The sequence below is a fragment of the Pimephales promelas genome, chromosome 7, assembly GCF_988280905.1.
Source record: "Pimephales promelas chromosome 7, fPimPro1.hap1.1, whole genome shotgun sequence".
In the NCBI taxonomy this organism is placed as follows: Eukaryota; Metazoa; Chordata; class Actinopteri; order Cypriniformes; family Leuciscidae; genus Pimephales; species Pimephales promelas.
In genome coordinates, this window is record NC_142775.1 from 19,625,261 (window position 1) to 19,644,293 (window position 19,033).

Consider the following 19,033-nt stretch of genomic DNA (forward strand, 5'->3'; position numbering starts at 1 on the left):
CATCAAATGCAATGAAATGGAGAGAAGGAGAGAGATGCATCCTGCCCTTACAAAGGTTGCTTTTTATTTGATTGCGACAGCTCGGCTAGGTATTCATGTGGCACCAGCAACATCAGAAGAAGTAGGCCACCACACCTTCAGTGCATTGACAGTGCTGTTCCATACAAGAGAAATAGGCATCACATCACAGACATGTCTTGAAGTAGATAATGGATGAATTGCACAAGCTTGCTTTCAAACCCTCAGAATGCTAGGAACATTTTTAGGTGTAGTCAAGGGCCCTGAGAAAATCACCTGTTAGTCCCCCTTCAGCCGCAACACCCGAGGGAAAACCAACATCGAGAAGCTGAAAATGTCAGACTGCATTGTCATGTCCCATATTGGTCATGGAGGCTTCTCGTTGAATTCTGAGCTGTGATCCCAGACCAGCAGACTGTCCTTTCACCTTTCTCCCTCGAGATATTCTTTTAGATATATTTTGAGCTCTACAAGTCCTGTATGACTACAGACTTTCCATTTACAGATTTGACAGATCATTTTAAATTCATTTGCATCTTGAAGGTGTGTATAGTTTGAATTGGTATAAGGGATATTCTGGGTTATTTTTTAATCAACCCAATGCCATACAAGATATCTATGTCTTTCTTTCTTCAGTGGAAAATACAGTTTTTTGAGGAAAACATTTCAGGATTTTATCTTCATTTGATGGACTTCAACTTTAACTTCAACTCAGTTAGTTGCTATTGTTTCCTCAAAAAAAAAAAAAATCATTTATTTTCCACTGAAGAAAGACAAATATGGATATTACATTGGGATGAGTAAATGATTAGGAAATTTTCATTTTGAGGTGAAATAATCCTTTTAGGTTTAAAATAAAAATGTTTAAATGTAATTTATTTTTCTATTGGTCCTTATTTTAAATATGTCATGAAAAATGGCATGAAAAATATCAATAATTATCGATATCGACCAATATGAAACGCTTATATCGTGATACTGTTTTCAGGCATATTGCCCAGCCCTATTACATAACATTTTATATTACATAACATTACATTACATACATTTTTCTGGGTTTCATGTTGCTGGTTGTTGGGATATGGTATAATGAGAATTTAATAGTGTTCAAGCATTGGATGTTTTAAATGACTTTGCTGCAATCCAAACAGAGCCCTAGCATGTTTAGGGATGGTTTTATTGCCAAATACAAAAAAAAAAAAAAAAAAAAAAAAATGTTATGTTCTATTTACAGCATAGTCAAGTCTAAGGAACCGTTGTCCATATATATATATATATATATATATATATATATATATATATCTCTGGGCAGATGAACAGCCTCTGGACACATGAGAAAATCTGTTCTCAGATAATCTCTTCTTGTATGCCCTTTTTCACATTGTCCTTCCAAAGGCAAGCTTTATTTTGAAGATTGTATGTGGCATGGGGCCACATTGTTCCACATGTGGCCGTCTGGCTGTCAAACCCGGAGGGAGAATGTCTATTTTTTTTTGTATCTGCCCATGAACCCTGACACAGAATCTTTCAGTCTTTCACCTCTCTACTTAGTAGATCATTTCCTATTTACTTTCTTCTTACTCTCTTTTGCTTTCAGCGATTTGACTAGTTGACTAGTGTGAAAAACGTGGTCTGTAAGGAAGCCAAAAAAACTGATTTTGGAACAAGGAGATATTCTGCTTTAGCTGTATATAATGTAATACAATATTACTACATTTTACTTTTATTAGATGTATCAGATATATCAGATTAATGCTGTTGTAGACTGGTTCTGCTCAATCTCTATTAAAGAATAATAAAGAGGGTTATTAAAGTTACACTAACTTTATTAAAGAATGTTTAATTGCTTTTACATAATTAGTATTGACTATTTTGGCTGCTCCAAAAGATTTGGGATTCTTTCTGTTGGTCTTCCAAAAGGTCCTTTCTCTGTTCTCTTTTTCTCTCTCCTCTTCCTCATTTTTTCCCTTTTGTTTCCATTTCCTCTTTCTCCAGATTATTTTCCAGTTTGAGATTTTCCACCCACCCACAAGCTGTATTCATGTATTTGGACTGCCGACTGCACGTTGCATTTTATCTACACCTCTTTGGTGTGTCTTCTCATTGTTTTATAACACATAAATGCACCCAAGCTGTGATTGCTTATACTGTACAAGTCTTGATACTACAATGAAAGAGAAATTGGTCCTCTCATTAGTCAAGTAGCATATTTCCTCTGTATGCTAATGAATTGGAGTTAAAGGTGCAGCATGCACTTTTTGTGCCATTAGGGGCATCAAACATAATTGAAATATATATATATATATATATATATATATATATATATAACACAGTCTCATCCCAAAAAGTCATATAACTGACGTTTTGGGACGTATTTTGACCATACGTCAATATCAGCCTTTTTAGGGCCCCCTTAAACGTCGGTAGATGGCGATCCCGGGCCGTCATACAACTGACGCTTTACCTTTAACGTCAGTTAGGTGACGGGTTAGGTTTAGGGTTAGGTTTAGGTATGGGGTAGAGTTAGGATCCCATAACCTCATCTACCGACGTTTAAGGGGGCCCTAAAAAGGCGAATATTGACGTATGGTCAAAAGACGTCCCAAAATGTCAGTTATATGACGTCTTGGGGTGAGACCGGGTTGATATATATATATATATATATATATATATATATATATATATATATATCTTCCAAACAGGTCTCCCTAAACTCCATCCTGCCCTGTGTCTTCCACTACTATTACTACTCTTCCTCTACAGTCATATTACTGTATATTTTATATGTATTGCAAACTATTTAGATGTATATAAATATAGGATGTTTCAGAGTGCAAAGAGACTATACTCAGTTACATCATTTCCAATGCTTCATGGGAGTGGGTGGTCACTGTTGAGCACTATTCCCATGATTCCTGTTTCCATGGTAACAGTTACTTCTCTGGTTGATGGATATCCTTCAGGATTATGGGTAGCGTAGTTTTTTCAGGAATTCCACAATAATACGTATTTATTTATTTACGTAGTTGAAGCATGTCATCACACAACCTTGTTTGAACTTGTCCTTGTTTTCTGCACAGTAATTGATTGGGTTTTGTTTTTATTTTAAATTATAGAGGAAAAAAAAAACATGGGTATAAAGCGGGTGTGGACCCATCTGATAATACAAATATAACTTGCTAAACAGCAGACAACTCAATAGGCAATACATATTTTACTCGCCTTAATAAAAAGTGCAGGTTATTATACAAATTTCACTTGGTTTTATTCACTTTTTAGTGATAGGGTGATTTGAGAAAATATCAGTGTGTTGGCAATAATAGAAATGTATTGTAGCAAAGCTGTTTCTAATAAAATCATGCTAGGTAGATGTAAAAATATATATTAATAAACACATTCTCATTTTGTCAGGGAGTTATTTTCATATTCTGTTTGCTTGCTTATTTGTTGTAGGTTGTACTCCGAGACGAATGATATCAGCTCCACTGACAACTGTTTATCTAGAATGCTGGCTTCCAGACAAATGTATTACTATTGTACAAATGTATGATTATGTCTTATTATTAGTCAGTGTTTCACTGGAAGAAACTTGGCTGTGTCGGATCTAGAGGAAACAGGTTTTGGAAACCTTTCAGTGCTTACCATTAGTAATATGATTTAATTTAATCTTTAAAATGAGAGAAAAAATGCAATTACAGTATTCCAGATATCATGATTTTTGGTAAGAAAGCTTCTTTATAATGCAATTTGGATTTAATGAGGTTCTTTGTCATATCAAATACCTACATTATAATTCATCCAGTGTTGCACGATTAAAGTTATTTTTCCTGCCTCATGTTCCTGGGTCTGTAATGGGCCTGAGATGGGTTAATTTGGCCTCCTGAGGGCTCAGGGACGAAGGGTCCATTTTTGGCTCAGTCCTTACTACTGTGATTAAAAGCTTCAATCATACAAAAGTGGAGAATCAAGTGGAAAATAATGTTCTTCCAGCAACTACACTCAGTGTGGTCAGCCTGCTTGTTCATAATGGAGGATATACACTCACCTAAAGGATTATTAGGAACACCATACTAATACTGTGATTGACCCGCTTATGCTTTCAGAACTGCCTTAAAGGAATACTTCACCTCTGGAAAGATGAATGTGTATTTAAAATGGGTCATTTATGTAGAAGAAATGTGAAATTATTTTTGAATTTGGAGCTTTCTAGACTGAGAAAAACCAGAAAATGTATTTTTGGCTTATGTGGATGAAAGACAACAACTCCCAGAATGCACTTGCTTCGCTGCCCTAGGAGGCCACGCCTACCGGTAACAGAGCACAGTAGTTAAGCAACAAGTCTAGGCTACTAGTGAGTCTCCATGATGAGCCTGCCCGAAAATATGTTTCAAGATCACCCAAAATGTCCGGGAGAACGGCCCAAGGCCGGTGATGTGATTTGCGATGAGCAACATCTACTGAGCAGATTGTGAAATACCCAGACTGGCCCGTCTGGCACCAACAACCATGCCACACTCAAAATTGCTTAAATCACCTTTCTTTCCCATTCTGACATTCAGTTTGGAGTTCAGGAGATTGTCTTGACCAGGACCACACCCCTAAATGCATTGAAGCAACTGCCATGTGATTGGTTGATTAGAAGATTACATTAATGAGAAATTCCTAATAATTCCTAATAATCCTTTAGGTGAGTGTACATCCAGAGACATTAAAAGGGAGAGGAGATTGACCACACATATAAAAATGAATGGCAGAAATCATAATGCTCAGCATGGCAGCTCTAGGAATGGAGGTCGTGCACAGTTTAAATAATTCACACAGCTGACAAAAAAGTTGACTGCACTGAATGAAAGTCTCATTTGGACTTTGTTTGCATGTGGCAAAGCTAATAACAACACTGTGTTTTCTCTGTTTCACCAATCTGATCTTTTCTCTCATCTCTGCAGAAACTGATGCGATCTTCAGTTTTTCACATGTTCATCCTCAGTATGGTGGCCGTTGACGTGATTGTAGCTGCTAGCAATTACCACAAGGGCGAGGACCATAAACTTACCAATGACGAGTTCTACCTGGCTGAGGTGAGACCTGTCAAAATCGGTACTTAGAAATGGCCCTGGACCTTATTTTCTTTTATGTTTTTTGTGTGTGTGTATGTGTGTACAGCAATGAGATTGCACTTAAAAAGTAATTATTCTTTATAATTATTAAATATTTTAATATATGGAATAAAAATAAATACATTTTTCACTAGGGAGTATTTATCTGATTCCTTAAATGGATGCCCCAGATGTTACTAGTCACACCCTGATCACTTTTTATGCTAGGTGCTACAAATGCTGCATAATTTGAATCCCACTGTGAAAGTCTTCATATCTTTTACAGATATTTATTGGAGTGTCAAATGCTACTTGATAATGAACATTTGAAAATTATACATTTCTTGTCATATTATTGCATTCCAGGGTGGGTGTTCTGCGCTTTCTTTGTCTTGGCAATGTGTATTAGTTTTAAAAGACACAATTTTACACTGTCATCTGTTGTGAGATTGACTGAATAATGTCTCAGGTTACGTATGTAACCCTGGTTCCCTGAGAGGGAAAGAGACGCTGCGTCAAGACGCGGTGGGAATGCCCTGCGTGATTGCGTCGTGAAGCAAGTGTATAATCAGTCCAAATGTAAATGCAAGTGTATAATCAGGAAAAACAAGACTTCATAGACGGGTGACGTCATCGACCAGGAAGCTATTAAGCACCCCTGAAAACAGACCATGTCAGCTTCTGAAAAGCCGAAGCAAGTCGATCACAGGCATGCAGGGAGTATGGCAAGGAGATGCAGCATCTCATTCCCTCTCAGGGAACCAGTTAGCCAGTTATATACGTAACCTGAGACATTCCTGCATCGAGACGCAGTGGCAACCCTATACCGACACCATATGACAAATGCCTATTCTGTGTGAAGTCAATGCGCACACACAAGAAGCAACCACCCTAGACCCTGGAGTGGAGCCAAGATCCAAGAAATAAAATCTAGCAAATGTAAGTGGTGAGGACCAGCCTGTCGCATCACAAATGCCATGAAGGGAAACTCCCAAGAATAATGCCATAGAGGCAGCCATACTCCTCGTAGAATGAACCTGGACAGCCAAAGGTGAAGGTTGCCCGGCTGCTTCATAAGCAAGTGAGATAGCCTCAACTACCCACTTGCCCAGCATCTGTTTAGATGCAGGGCAACTTATATTAGGTGACCCGAAGCAGACAAATAATTTATCTGATAAACGCCACCGAGCAGCTCTGTGGACATACGTATCCAAAGCCCGAACAGGGCATAACAGATTAAGTTATTCCTGATCTGGGGTGTTAAAGGTGGAGGACAGAAGGCCTGCTGCACAAATGACTTAGTAGGGACCTAGGAATACAACCCATCTGGGGTGAGGAAATACTATCACTACACCAGGAGCAAATAAGTATGTGCAGGCCTCAGCCTCATGTACCACAGAGAAGATGAAATTAAAGATCTCTCCTCAGAGATAACCCAGCAAAGAAGCATTCATTACAGAAATCAAGTACTGTACCAACAGGGCAGAAAACAAGATTCAGAAGGCGTTCTCTGCACCAGACAGAGAACAGTTTTCATATCAATGCATATTTAGTCTTCTTATGGAGGGAGCTCCACTACCTCGGGGTGAAGTCTCCATTCCCTGGGCCTCAGCCCCCGCCTCAACAGGATATCTGCTCTGATATACGAGACCATCAGTGTGTTGTTCGGAAGGACAAACACATGGTGACCTCTCAGTCTGGCAGGAAGTATTGAGATTCTCGGTAATACCGCCATCACTTTTAGCCAGTTATGTGCTAAAAGGTAGATGGTCCTGCCAAATGTCCATGATCACCCCCGACTTGTGAGGGAAGCATCCGTCGATAGCATTATGCATCGACAAGAAGCCCCCAGCACTGGGCCTGGGAGGAACCAAGGTTCTTCCACATAAACCGAGGCATGTAGGCATAGCCGCGTGACCTTAATCATGCGAAAACGGATTTTCCCTCGGAGAAAACCCCTTGGTCCTGAGCCACCACTGCAGGGGTCTCATGTACAGAAGGCCAAAAGTAATTACTTTGGACGCAGCTGCCATGAGACCCACCAGTCTGAAACTGTTTCACATTGACTGATTGGCCTAGATATACTCCATTTACGCCTGTGAGAATCGCTACACCTAGAAAAGTAGTCCTCAGACTACTCTCTTCTTGGCATTGAATGGCAACCCCAACATCTTTAAACGAGACAGAACGACATTGAACCCGATATTGGTATACTTCGCCCCCAAAAGCAAACCTTAGGAACCTCCTGTAATGAGGATGGAAAGATAAATAAGTGTTCTTTAAGTCTATTGTGACAAACCAGTCCTCGGACTGAATCTGAGACACAATCATATTTAGCGTAATCATACTTAAAATTGAGATTCTGAAACCTGCTGTTTAATTGACACAGGTGTAGAGTAGGACGCAACCCCTCATCCTCTTTCGGAAACAACTAGGTAAGGGCTGTAAAACCCTGACTGTCTGCAGGGAGCAGGAACCCCTTCTACAGATCCTTTTGACCAAATGGTGACGCTCTGTTTTGCACTCAGTGCTGCGAGGAGCTTAGTAGGCCGAGACTTACACTTAAAAATGTAGATCAGTTTACCTACCTCGGTTCAACTCTGTCCTCTTGCTGCTCAACTCTGCCCTTTTGCCCTTGATATGGAAATACACACCTGCTCTGAGCAGGGTTTCCCCTGCTCTATCTGTGGACGAGTGTGTGGCTCAAGGATCGCCCTCCTTGCCCACGAGAAGTGGCACCATCGGCAATGTCGTTGATCCCCTCCCTAACCTCCATAGACATATACACTAGACCTCACCTTGGATACGGCAGTTCATTGGAACGAATGCGTCAATAGAGCCGCCATCTTGAAACAGGGGAGCCCCTCCACTTTAATGCATCAGCGTCAATGTAGTAGACACAGGTCTAACGGAAATAAAATCACCATAAATCATCATGAATGCGATTTTTCTTGTTTTTTTGGTTTGTTCCAACGGTCAGACATGTATTTATCATTGATTCCATTGATACCATTGATTTTTAAAAAAAAACATTCTTCCTAGTTCAGATTTCATCCGTGAACATCATACGCTGCACAAAAGTCCGTCACCATCAATGAATTCGAAGTAAAGGCAGAGATAGCAGCGTTACCTAGCTACTTCCTATGACAAGACCCCTGTTCCAAGATGGCGGTGGTTTTGACGCATGCTTAGAACCCCAAGGTAAGGTCTAGTGTATATGTCTATGCCTAACCTCGAAGCAAGCACCATCATCGGAAATAATTGGCAGCTATGATGAGGCCGAGACTGCTCCCGCCCAGCAGTCTCGGGAACATTAGACTGGTGGAACTGGAAATCGCAGCACACTGGATCTGGCAAGTGAAAGTCCCAACTCCCGCTGTCTGATACGTTTGTGAACCCCAAAATGCGAGTCGCCGCCGTGCCTCGGCAACAGCGGGACCCGCACGCGGAATGTGAACCGAAGCGTCCTCCTCGAAGAACGCCCGGTCCTCCTCGAAGAACGCCCGGAACGAAGTGTCCTCACTGACAGCTTCTTGCAATGCCCACAGTCAGCCCCCTCAAAAACTGACTGTTGGCATGCTCCACTCCTAAACAGCTACAGAAAGCTGATGTGTGTGTCCCCACCCGTGATGTAATGTCAGCAGGGATATATATATATATATATATATATATATATATTGCAACTTGACAGACAACAATAAATATGACAAAGACAGAATACACAGATTGCTTGCTCAATGCACAGAAGCTGATGCGGTCTGTTTTCAGGGCTGCTTTATAGCTTCCTGGTCGATGACGTCACCCGCCTATGACATCTTGTTTTTCCATTGGACTCATTATACACTTGCTTCACAACGCAATCACGCAGGGCGTTCCCACCACGTCTCGACGCAGCTCGAGTTCCCTTGAAAGGGAACCATATTGTTATTCCACCCAAATGGGTCGGCAGATAAGACTTTTGCTGAAAGCTCATAGAAACAAATCCTCATCATTTTCTGTCGCCTTAAAAACCCTGAGATTAAATCAAATGAGTGGCAACGTGGGCGCAAACAGCTTGTGGGCAACATTCCATTTTAGCTAGCGCCCGATAGGTACATATGTGTGTGTGTATGTGTCCTGTTTGCCATGAACTGCCTCTGCAATCAGTATGCAGGTGGCACAGTGGCCACCCGCCCACTCCAAGCTGAAAGACGGAGATAAGGAGGAAAAGACGTCCCACATAGTCACAGGCTGATCCATCTCATCATTAATCCACACTGCTCTTTATTTGGATCAAACCAAATGGGGGGAAACTGGGGAACACTAGTTTTGTGTTCTGTCTTCTGTTGACATTCCTGTGTCTAAATGCATCTCACTATGATTGAATTCCTACATTATATACTGTCTTCTAAATGAAAAGTGATGTTATTGTGAATGGAAATGGTTCTTCAGTCTTCTTTGTTTGAATGTCCATGTATTCACATGCATATTCCCTTTGCAAAACCAAGGAATGGCTCTCCATTATCATACTTCCTGCCTCTTTCTCTGCTGTTTTCAGGTCGCTTTCACTGTGCTGTTTGATTTGGAGGCTCTGCTGAAAATCTGGTGTTTGGGCTTCAATGGCTACATCAGTTCCTCTCTACACAAGTTTGAGTCACTGCTTGTAGTGGGAACCACCCTGCACATATATCCTGATCTTTACCACTCGCAGTTCACCTACTTCCAGGTTAGAGACAGTTACTGATCCAAAGATCATATGGAACTAGTCATTGCTGAAATGTATCATGCAAGTATTCAAGCAAACCTGCATACATGATGCTCAATACTGCCTAAAATAATCTACTGCCTAAATTAATAGCGTTGGAAGCTTAGGATGTGAGCCCAATAAAAACATTGGTCATTTGAGAGTAGAAACTCATGTTGACTTTATTTAATTCAATTTTTCATCAGTACTCATCTACCAATATGTGACCATTCTGCATTAATACAAATTTACAGTGTTTGTAAATCAATAAGCTCTCTATCATATTTCAAACTGTTCAGATTAGTTTTCAGATATGATTCACTCTGATAGCAGCGTTTTGAGAAATTATGCACAGAAAAGTTTATTTTTTATTTTTTTTTATTTTAGTGACACCATGACATGCGTAGCCAAAGCATTTGCCAAAGGCTCCTTGCATGAGTGCAGCACTTGCTAGATTCTGAGATGCTAATCATGCACTAATGCAGGGTAATAAAAACGCATGCTGGTAACCATGGCAGAGCTGTTTTCATACATCTCCAGACAGCTGCAGGGAATGGGAATGGATGAGACCCACTCATGTTGACAAGCCTCATTAATGACACAACCTGCGCTCTCCCTCCAGTTTTCTCTCGGCAGGCGGGGCGGAACTCCAACTGTGAATATTCATATCTGGACTGATTATGAAGCTGACATGAAAAAAAAAAAAAAAAACTCACATGATTTACCATGAGCAGTGACCATGTTAAATGTAATTTGGAAATGGCATTCTATATTTTTCCATCATTAGTAAAATGAATCATTGTCGCAAATAGAAATAGTCTGTCTTCAAACTCATATTCTAAACCTTCTTTGAAGAAGTAAAACATAATTACCTCTTTGTATTATTGAATAATCTGTAATCTGTTTTTACAGCTTATATTTACATTTTCATTGATGTCATTTATGTGTATTGTAGACATTCATATCCTGAAGAATATTTTTGTACCAATATGACTTTTGTACACTATGGGGCAGATTTACTATGGCAAAGTAGCGTGAGAGCGCAATTCCAAAACAGTGCAGATGAGAGTGGAAAGTTCTGTGCCTGATCTACTACGCCGGACAAATTAGAGAACACTGACACAGTCAGATCATTTCCATAATGACCAATGCAATTTACCAGGTAGTATCTTGTTTAAGACCTTCTTTTTGGGGACGGTAAATAATGGCGTAAACACCAGTACATTGACGAGCGCAAATCTTAGTAAATCATCTTACATTTACATTTATTCATTTAGCTGACGCTTTTATCCAAAACTATTACAATTGCTATATATGTCAGAGGTTGCATGCCTCTGGAGCAACTAGGTGTTAAGTGTCTTGCTCAGGAACACATTGGTGTCTTTTGCAGTGGATTCGAACCTGGGTCTCTCACACCAAAGGCACGTGTCTTATCCACCACACCATCACCACACCCACACCTTGCGTGATTCGTTTAAATAGTCTCATATAAATTGTGTGCCTGAAAGGGAAACTCAAATGCACATGCAATAAAGTCAGCCGCAAAAATAACTGTATCCACGCCTTTTCAGCGCAATTCTTTTTTCTGCGTGTCTTTTGTGAATCCTGACAGTAGTTTTTTAATGCCAAAAGAGGGCTTGGGCTGGCGCAAGCTGTTAGTAAATCTGGCCAATTGTATTAGCAACACATAACATACTTGGGTACCTAATGTAACCTCAGTTCTCTCTAGAAGATGGAATGAGTAGTGCCTAAATTCCTTACGCTACGGGTAAAGTCATATTTTCTTGAGAAATTATCCTTAATTTTGTATTTATTGTCAATGCAGTGCAGCTGCTAGCAGACCTAGAGCAGGCTGTCTAGTGTACTCATTGGCTGGCCTACAGCTACTGCAGCAGCCTACCACTGAGCCTCGCATGACATCATGCCCAATGAGGGGGCTTTGTGTCACAGCCCGCCAGAATTGGTGTGGCCTAGCATATAAAAGAGAGACTCGGAGGCTGCTACCCTGGTTTTTATCGACTGAAACGAAAGTTGCTAGTGGTGCGAGCTCGGCAGGTTACGCAATACTCGTTCACTCTTCTAGAGAGAACCAAGCTTACATTAGGAATCCGAGTACGTTCTCTTATGAGAGGTTCTCTCATATTGCAGATGTTGCTTATTCTACGGGAATCCTTTGTCAACGCAGTGTCGTCTTCATAAATCCCAGGGGATCCCAGGGAACACAGATAAGCGGAAAACAGGCGGCCAGCAACGCAGCAAATCACCCATAGGAAATACAGAGTGGCGTTGCCGGTCTATATAAAGCATATCAATCCAAATAGCACAGCTCAACCGAGAGAGCTAAAGTCACGTAAGAGTAGCCTGCGCATGATAACATCTGGGCAGAACATCCATCCCACTTATACTGACAGAAGTCTAGCCTGCAAGGCGGGGCAAAATGGGGATGAGGAGGCCTAGCCCACCGCCACACAAACGTCATAAATTGAAATCCCGCTGGACCAGGCCATCACTCGCCCTATCGGATGCTGGCAGAGCCGATAGAGAAATGACCTGCACTCTGAAGAGAGTGTCTATCACTTTAGGGACATAGCCATGTCTTGGCTTGAGGATGACTTTAGAGTCATTTGGTCCAACGGATAGCATGTGTAAATCCCCCACATGTTTGAATGATGACATAGCTGTTTTTAGCAAGAGGTACTTTAGATCCACGGAATCTAACATTTAAAAGGAATATGTTTTCAGGGCCTCTAGGACCAAAGAAAGATCCCACATTGGAACCGACGGGGGCCGTGGGGGATTCATCCTCCTGGCTCCTCTAAGGAAGCTGATGACAAGCTTGTTTCTTCCTATTGACTAGCTGCACGTCGACTCAGCGAACGCTGCAGCGACCGGCACATATACTTTAATCGTGGAGGGGGATCTGCCTTGTCCAACAGCTTTTGAAGTAAGCTAAGCAACTGTGAGACCCCAAACGTTCATGGGTCCAGATTTCTGTTGGTGGACCATTTGGAGAACACAGACCATTTAGATGCATAAAGCCTTCTCGTAGAAACAGCTCTAGACTGCATTATCGTGTTCATCCGGGTATCCGAGATGTTGTCCGAGCGGACTAGAACATGGTGGTCCCGTATGAACGGGAGGAAGTGCTTCGGTGCATTTTCGACTGCTATATTCTCGAGAAAGAGAGCACCCCAACCTAAGTTAAAAGCATGCGTTGAGAGGACCTTTCGATAAGAGACAGCTCCCATCGTCACCCCCCGCTGGTACCAGTCTACCAGAGCTAACCAGGGCCGATTTAAACGCAGCTCAACATTTCCAAACAATATTGAACAAACCTGGTGATCTGTAACTAGGAAGTGAGTACAATATGAAGAGTTCAGATGCAAAAGCCTCTAAATGCCATTTGAAATTTTCTTCTTTAATGATGATTTTTATCAAACTTGTATATTTAAGTTCAGTAATTTCACTTTGTTATTTAAGTGAAATTACTGAACTTAAATATACAAGTTTGATAAAAATCATCATTAAAGAAGAAAATTTCAAATGGCATTTAGAGGCTTTTGCATCTGAACTCTTCATATGTTATAATCTAAAATAACTATAATCATTTTTGAGCTGATATGAAAATGGTTTGGTTTCACTTGTGACGCAGTTTAAAATGTGTTAATTTTACAAGCAAATTTGACATTCAGAACAATAATATCAATGACAAAGACAAAATATATATACGAAAACTCACCCGTAATCATTTACGCACTGAGAAAAAAAACATATACATTGTTGAATAACATACCAGCCGACCTGATTTGTAACTCAGCTGTCAATTTTGCATGGCCTTGCATGGCCATACCTGGCTGAGCAGCGTATAATACAGATCACTCAGAGGGCGTGGTTAGGGCTTTCTCACAAATATTTGTTGTGCAGAAAGACCTCCTCCTGAGGAATACTGGATGATTTTTCTAGGTTTAAAAGTAACAACAGTTTGCACTCTGCTTGAAGCAAATGGATCAATATCTAATCTCTGTTCTTGATAAAAACTCAATCTAGTATCAATGCTTCATTGCTCGAATTTGTTGTCACTTAGAGTAATTTAGTAACTGCTTGAGCAACTATGCAAGTTACTTGAGGAAGATTCCAATATCAGCATTTTCTTATTAAATATCAATGAAACAAACACCGCTATGCTCTGTAGCCCTTCTTCTTGTGAAAGTTTTCATGATGGTATTTGTGCCAAAATTGTGTAAAGAGATGTTTCGGCGGATATATTAGTTGGTTAGTGCTTTTAACACTTGATTTATTATTCTAAGAAGCTTTTTAAGTAAATATTAAGTAGGAAATACCTCAAATTAAAATACTTGCTTCCTTTCCTGCAGGTTTTGCGAGTGGTTCGTCTAATAAAGATCTCCCCAGCACTAGAGGATTTTGTGTATAAAATCTTCGGTCCAGGGAAGAAACTCGGCAGTCTAGTGGTGTTCACTGCCAGTCTGCTCATAGTGATGTCTGCCATCAGTCTGCAGATGTTCTGCTTTGTAGAAGACTTGGATCGTTTCACAACATTTCCACGGGTAAAGCTACCTCTTTCTTGATACACTGAATGTACTTGTGGATCAAAAGACAAAATGCTAAAATAAATTGGTCTGTGACATTTGATTGGAACATTTTGGTATTCTAAAAATCTTTTTTGTGATTTACATTGCTCAAATGTTAAAATACTTACAATTATCACATCAGAAAAACACAGGTTAAAGCTAGAGATTTCAGAAACCAAAAAATCTCTTAATCTATTATAATACCTAATTTTTCAGTAGATACAAGAATCTCTTCCAGTTTTTCTTTTGATACTATGTGCTCATGAGAGGGGTTCTCATTAGTGGAGTCTTTTTATCCTCCGTTATTAGTGGGACTCCACTGATCCCAATGCGTACTGGGATTTGGAGGGGCTCACATAAACAGATGCCGCTCATTTCCAAGGCGGGTGGCACGATAACCATTGAAGATAATGATGTTTACCCAGTTCCCTTGTCAATAGACCTGTTGCAAAATTATCTTCATCTGCAGTCACTCAGAGACATTGTGACTGTAACCAGGCTTGAGACCATCTCAGTTTAGACCTTCATTTGACTTCCATGGAAAAACAACCATGAAAATGTGGTCTCATATCGCCATAGGATTCTGGGACCGAGGGCGCACTGTTTTTTTTGTGTGTGTGTGTGTGTGTATCTTGCATCCATTTCAGTGAATGTTGTGCTCTGCTTCGTCCTATTTTTGTCGCTGCATTAGTCAAAAATCCTTGTATATACATGAGAATATATTTAAGAAAAGCAACAAACGCAAAATTGTTACTCTGCTCTGTTAGTTTTCAAATTTCCATTTTGTTTGGGTGATTAGAGAGGTCAAATCAGAGCCAGGACAATTAACGTCATCTGTCAAATTCATGTTTGTCATCTGTTATGCCTATTAACTTTCAAACGTTTTTCTTTTCTCCTTCACGTATCCAGACTGACTGGGGTTGCTATAAGTTCTTTGAGTTATTTGAAGTGTTTTTAAGAAAGGACATATTGTTATTTTCTGATAAAAGTGAAATAATAAAAGAAAACAGGCTGATCATTTCTCTGTTTCTATCCTGCAGGCATTTATGTCCATGTTCCAGATTCTTACTCAGGAGGGTTGGGTGGATGTCATGGACCAAACGCTGGTGGCGGTGGGACCGATGTGGGCTCCAATCGTGGCCATATACTTCATTCTCTACCACCTTTTTGCCACACTGGTAAATAGAATTTGTTGTACTTTTTCTATAAGATAAAACAAAAGGGATTCGATAGTGCTGCGATGATGACGTATTTTTGTCGGCCAACCCAGAAGTTAGCGTCACCCTGGCTCCCTCGACAAAAGCCCAATATGATTTTTTCATTAGCTTTTTGATTATTGACAAGTTTATGATACTTACACATTTTATTTATCATACTAGTCTTCAAGATCTTGTAAGACTAGTTCAAGATCTGCAGTTAGTAAAGTCATTGAACTCCAAGTTTGCGCCTTGTGTGGCTGGAGCAAGGCGACAATGGTCAGGGGTTTGAAGGTTCATCAAGGGAAAATGAAATGCTTTAGGGAGAAGGGACAAGGGCCTCACATTGATCAGGACTTGTACATTGATCAGATCAGTACAAAGTCAGTCAAGTCAGTTGAATGAAATCTAGCGACAGGAAGCTAACCACAACTCGCAGGATATCAGAACCCCTGTCATAGAGGAGAGGAGTGTTGGCACAGTTAGTGATGAACGTATTGATACTTGTGAACCCAGTCAGACTAACCTGCATAAGACAGAAAAGAACCTCAACGGGCATAGGCCTGGGGTTAGATGCCCAAGAGCTTGTGAGAAAACTGCATGAGATACGGTAAACTCAGGTCTTTGCATTGCGTTGGAAAGATTAACTGGTACAGTTGAAAAGAAGCTGGATAAATTTGGGGACATCATGTACGCATATGAAAGTGAGAGGTTTGGTGTGAAAAAAAGGAATGAAAAGGTTCAATCTACACCTGGAATGTCTAGACGGCAGCAGAAAATTGAAGGGTTAGTTAGAGAAAGAAGACAGCTGAGGAAGCACTGGAAAAGAGCAGAACAATGTAAGAAGGAGGGACTCAATCTCTTACAAATGGCCATTAAAGATAAGCTGGCAAAATTACGCAGAGCTGCAACTGGCTGTGGTTGAGATGGAAATATCCTGGCTGGCTGTGTACAGGTCCCCCGCTACGGTTTCACAGAATTCTTGAAGAGTCTGTTGGTATATTTGTACAGTTTGCATAGTAATTACAGTTATTACGCTCCTGTGTATGTTGCGTGAATGAGGGTTGGTTTTTGGACAGATATTGGGTTTTTAAAATGTAATTCTTGAATAAAATTAAATCAAATTAAATAAAATGACAGGTGACGTATCAGCTCACAATTGTTGCTCTGGCATATTTGGTGCTAGGTAAAACTTTGAGAGCATGTGGTCATGGGATTTACACTTATAAGATAGTTGGCAGTGTGTGATGGAAGATGTGTGAAGCCTGTTCTTCCTCATCACTTTTGCCATTATTTTTCGGCTTCTTGTAAAGGTCCCCAGTTCAATGTGTTGCACATGCACTATGTTTTCAGGGACACAGCAGCAAAGCAAATGCATCTAAAATGAAGACAGCTTGTGTTTATGCCACTGGGAGCCAACCAGACTGTTAGAAAATGAATAATCCTTCATCCTCCTTTGCTTCTCTTAATCTTCTGGCTTACCTACCCATCAAGAGAACATATTCAGAGATCCTGCAGCAGGTTGGATGTTAGTGAGAGCAGTTTTCCAGCCTCTAATGGCCAGTTTTGTGCAGTTTGAAGAGATACGGCACTCGAGCTGCTGTCTAAAGTACTCAGGTACTTTGTGAGTGAGAATAAAGGCGATCAGTCTGTGTGTAGGACTTTCTGTAGAACATATATTGAGAACTGCCTGCTACTGACAGTATGTTAAGCAGATACTATAAGAACCTCAAGGGGGAAAATCCTGGTTTGTTTTGTGAATATCAGACTGCTTGTAGCCTGAAAAACTGCCTGGTTCAAGTAGTGTATGGAGTGGATATGGTTAAATTCCTTTGCTGCCTCCCAGCCATCAACAGAAAGAAGAGGAACAATACTTGCTTAGGAAAAATGACAGTGAAGTGCCTCTGAAAACATCCTAACACACATGTATTTTCCAGTTGTCACCTGACATCACACATTCCCTTCACCCATATTTTTATCTTTAAAAAACACGTCTTTGGGGCATTTCACAGCCACATCACGGCCCCTGTCACTCCCCATTACAGATTTTACAGGCAAATATTGGTAGCCATTGGTGACTTGTTGATGGTATACCGGTTGTTTCTCTATGAGACGAGTGTCACGTTTCAAGGGAACGGCCGAGGGCTACCTTAACCATGCAGATAGTCTGGAATAGCAGAGAGACTTGAATTTTTTTTGTAGAAATACAGCCGCTTCCAGCACAGCATGCTGTCTTTGACAGTGTCGGGCTTTAGTTTTTGTTTCACAAGTGTGTCAATTTTGCACTTGCTGTGTATTTTAAGCAGATTCTTGTGTATGGCGAGTGGCTGTGTACTTTATTAAAGGGGTCATGAACTGGCCTTTTAAATTTTATTATATTGTTGTCTGAGGTGAAATTATGACGTTCGCTTGGTTTTTGCATTCAAAAATATCAAAATGAGTAACTAATAAACTAATTTGCAAGTAAACACACTCATTTATGTCTTAAAGGAGCTAAACGCAAGTCTCTGAGTTTTTGCAGAACTACGCCCCCTCTGGCGACAAGCGAAACTGCAACCAGAGCTGTGCGCGTTCATGGAGGAACACACACACACATACGCACGTTTGCACGAGCTGTTCATAACTAAGGAGCATCAGCCGCACACTGTGCGGCACACATCTTTTGTTACAGTCATAATGAGGTAATACAGTAATAAATCTGCAAGTCATTTAAAATATATGAAAGGAAAGGCATTCGAGTAAATTACACACTTGTGTGAGAGGGGGAAACGGGGGTAGTAGAAAACTTCGGTTTTTGTTTCCATCTATCTCCCTGTGCTTACTGTATCCACTTATGATTGAATTATTATGGAAACACGTTCAGTTATCACTTTGTATAGGCTATTACCCGTTTGAGCCCTAGAGACGACCGGAGATCTCTCCGTTTGTTGAAAGCTTCCCGATGTTGACTCTCGTCTTATTCCGACGCATGGCACTGGACAGACAGAAGTTTTATTTTCTGTCTCACGTGGAGTTTGCGTTGGGGTTTGTAATGAGCTACAAGCCGGTCTCTTTCCGCGCCATATACAGATTTAATGAAGTGCACGTCACCGAAAGCAACAGATATGAGCTGGATTTTATTAATCATCGGCTAATTTCAAAATCAGCAAAGACAGCAATAAGAGAGATCGGCAACAGAACTGGTAAGATCATTTCATTTCTTTACTTTTAATGAAGATGGTAGTGTTAAGCGTCTGCGACTTACTTTCACTAATTCACTTTGATTTGCGATAGATTGCGGCGCTTGATGAAGGGGCTCAGCTCAGCTGCTCAGGTGATGCGCGTCGTCATTCATATATGACTAAAATATCATGACATATAGCTTGGTTTCAACAACCAGATGCATTTACACTTGTCCAGTTTCGTCTGGAA

At 40.6% G+C, this 19,033-nt stretch overlaps 1 protein-coding gene across 4 annotated transcripts in view; it reads left to right on the forward strand.

Annotated features, from left to right (window-relative positions):
- Window positions 1-19,033, forward strand: part of nalcn (sodium leak channel, non-selective) — a 104,808-nt gene that overhangs the window by 27,876 nt on the left and 57,899 nt on the right. For all 4 annotated transcript variants that reach the window (XM_089133182.1, XM_089133180.1, XM_039655491.2 and 1 more), the window contains 4 exons: window positions 4,965-5,096; window positions 9,652-9,819; window positions 14,211-14,402; window positions 15,467-15,604. In XM_089133182.1, coding sequence (XP_088989308.1) covers window positions 4,965-5,096; window positions 9,652-9,819; window positions 14,211-14,402; window positions 15,467-15,604 — 630 coding nt within the window. The remainder of the gene's footprint in view (window positions 1-4,964; window positions 5,097-9,651; window positions 9,820-14,210; window positions 14,403-15,466; window positions 15,605-19,033) is intronic.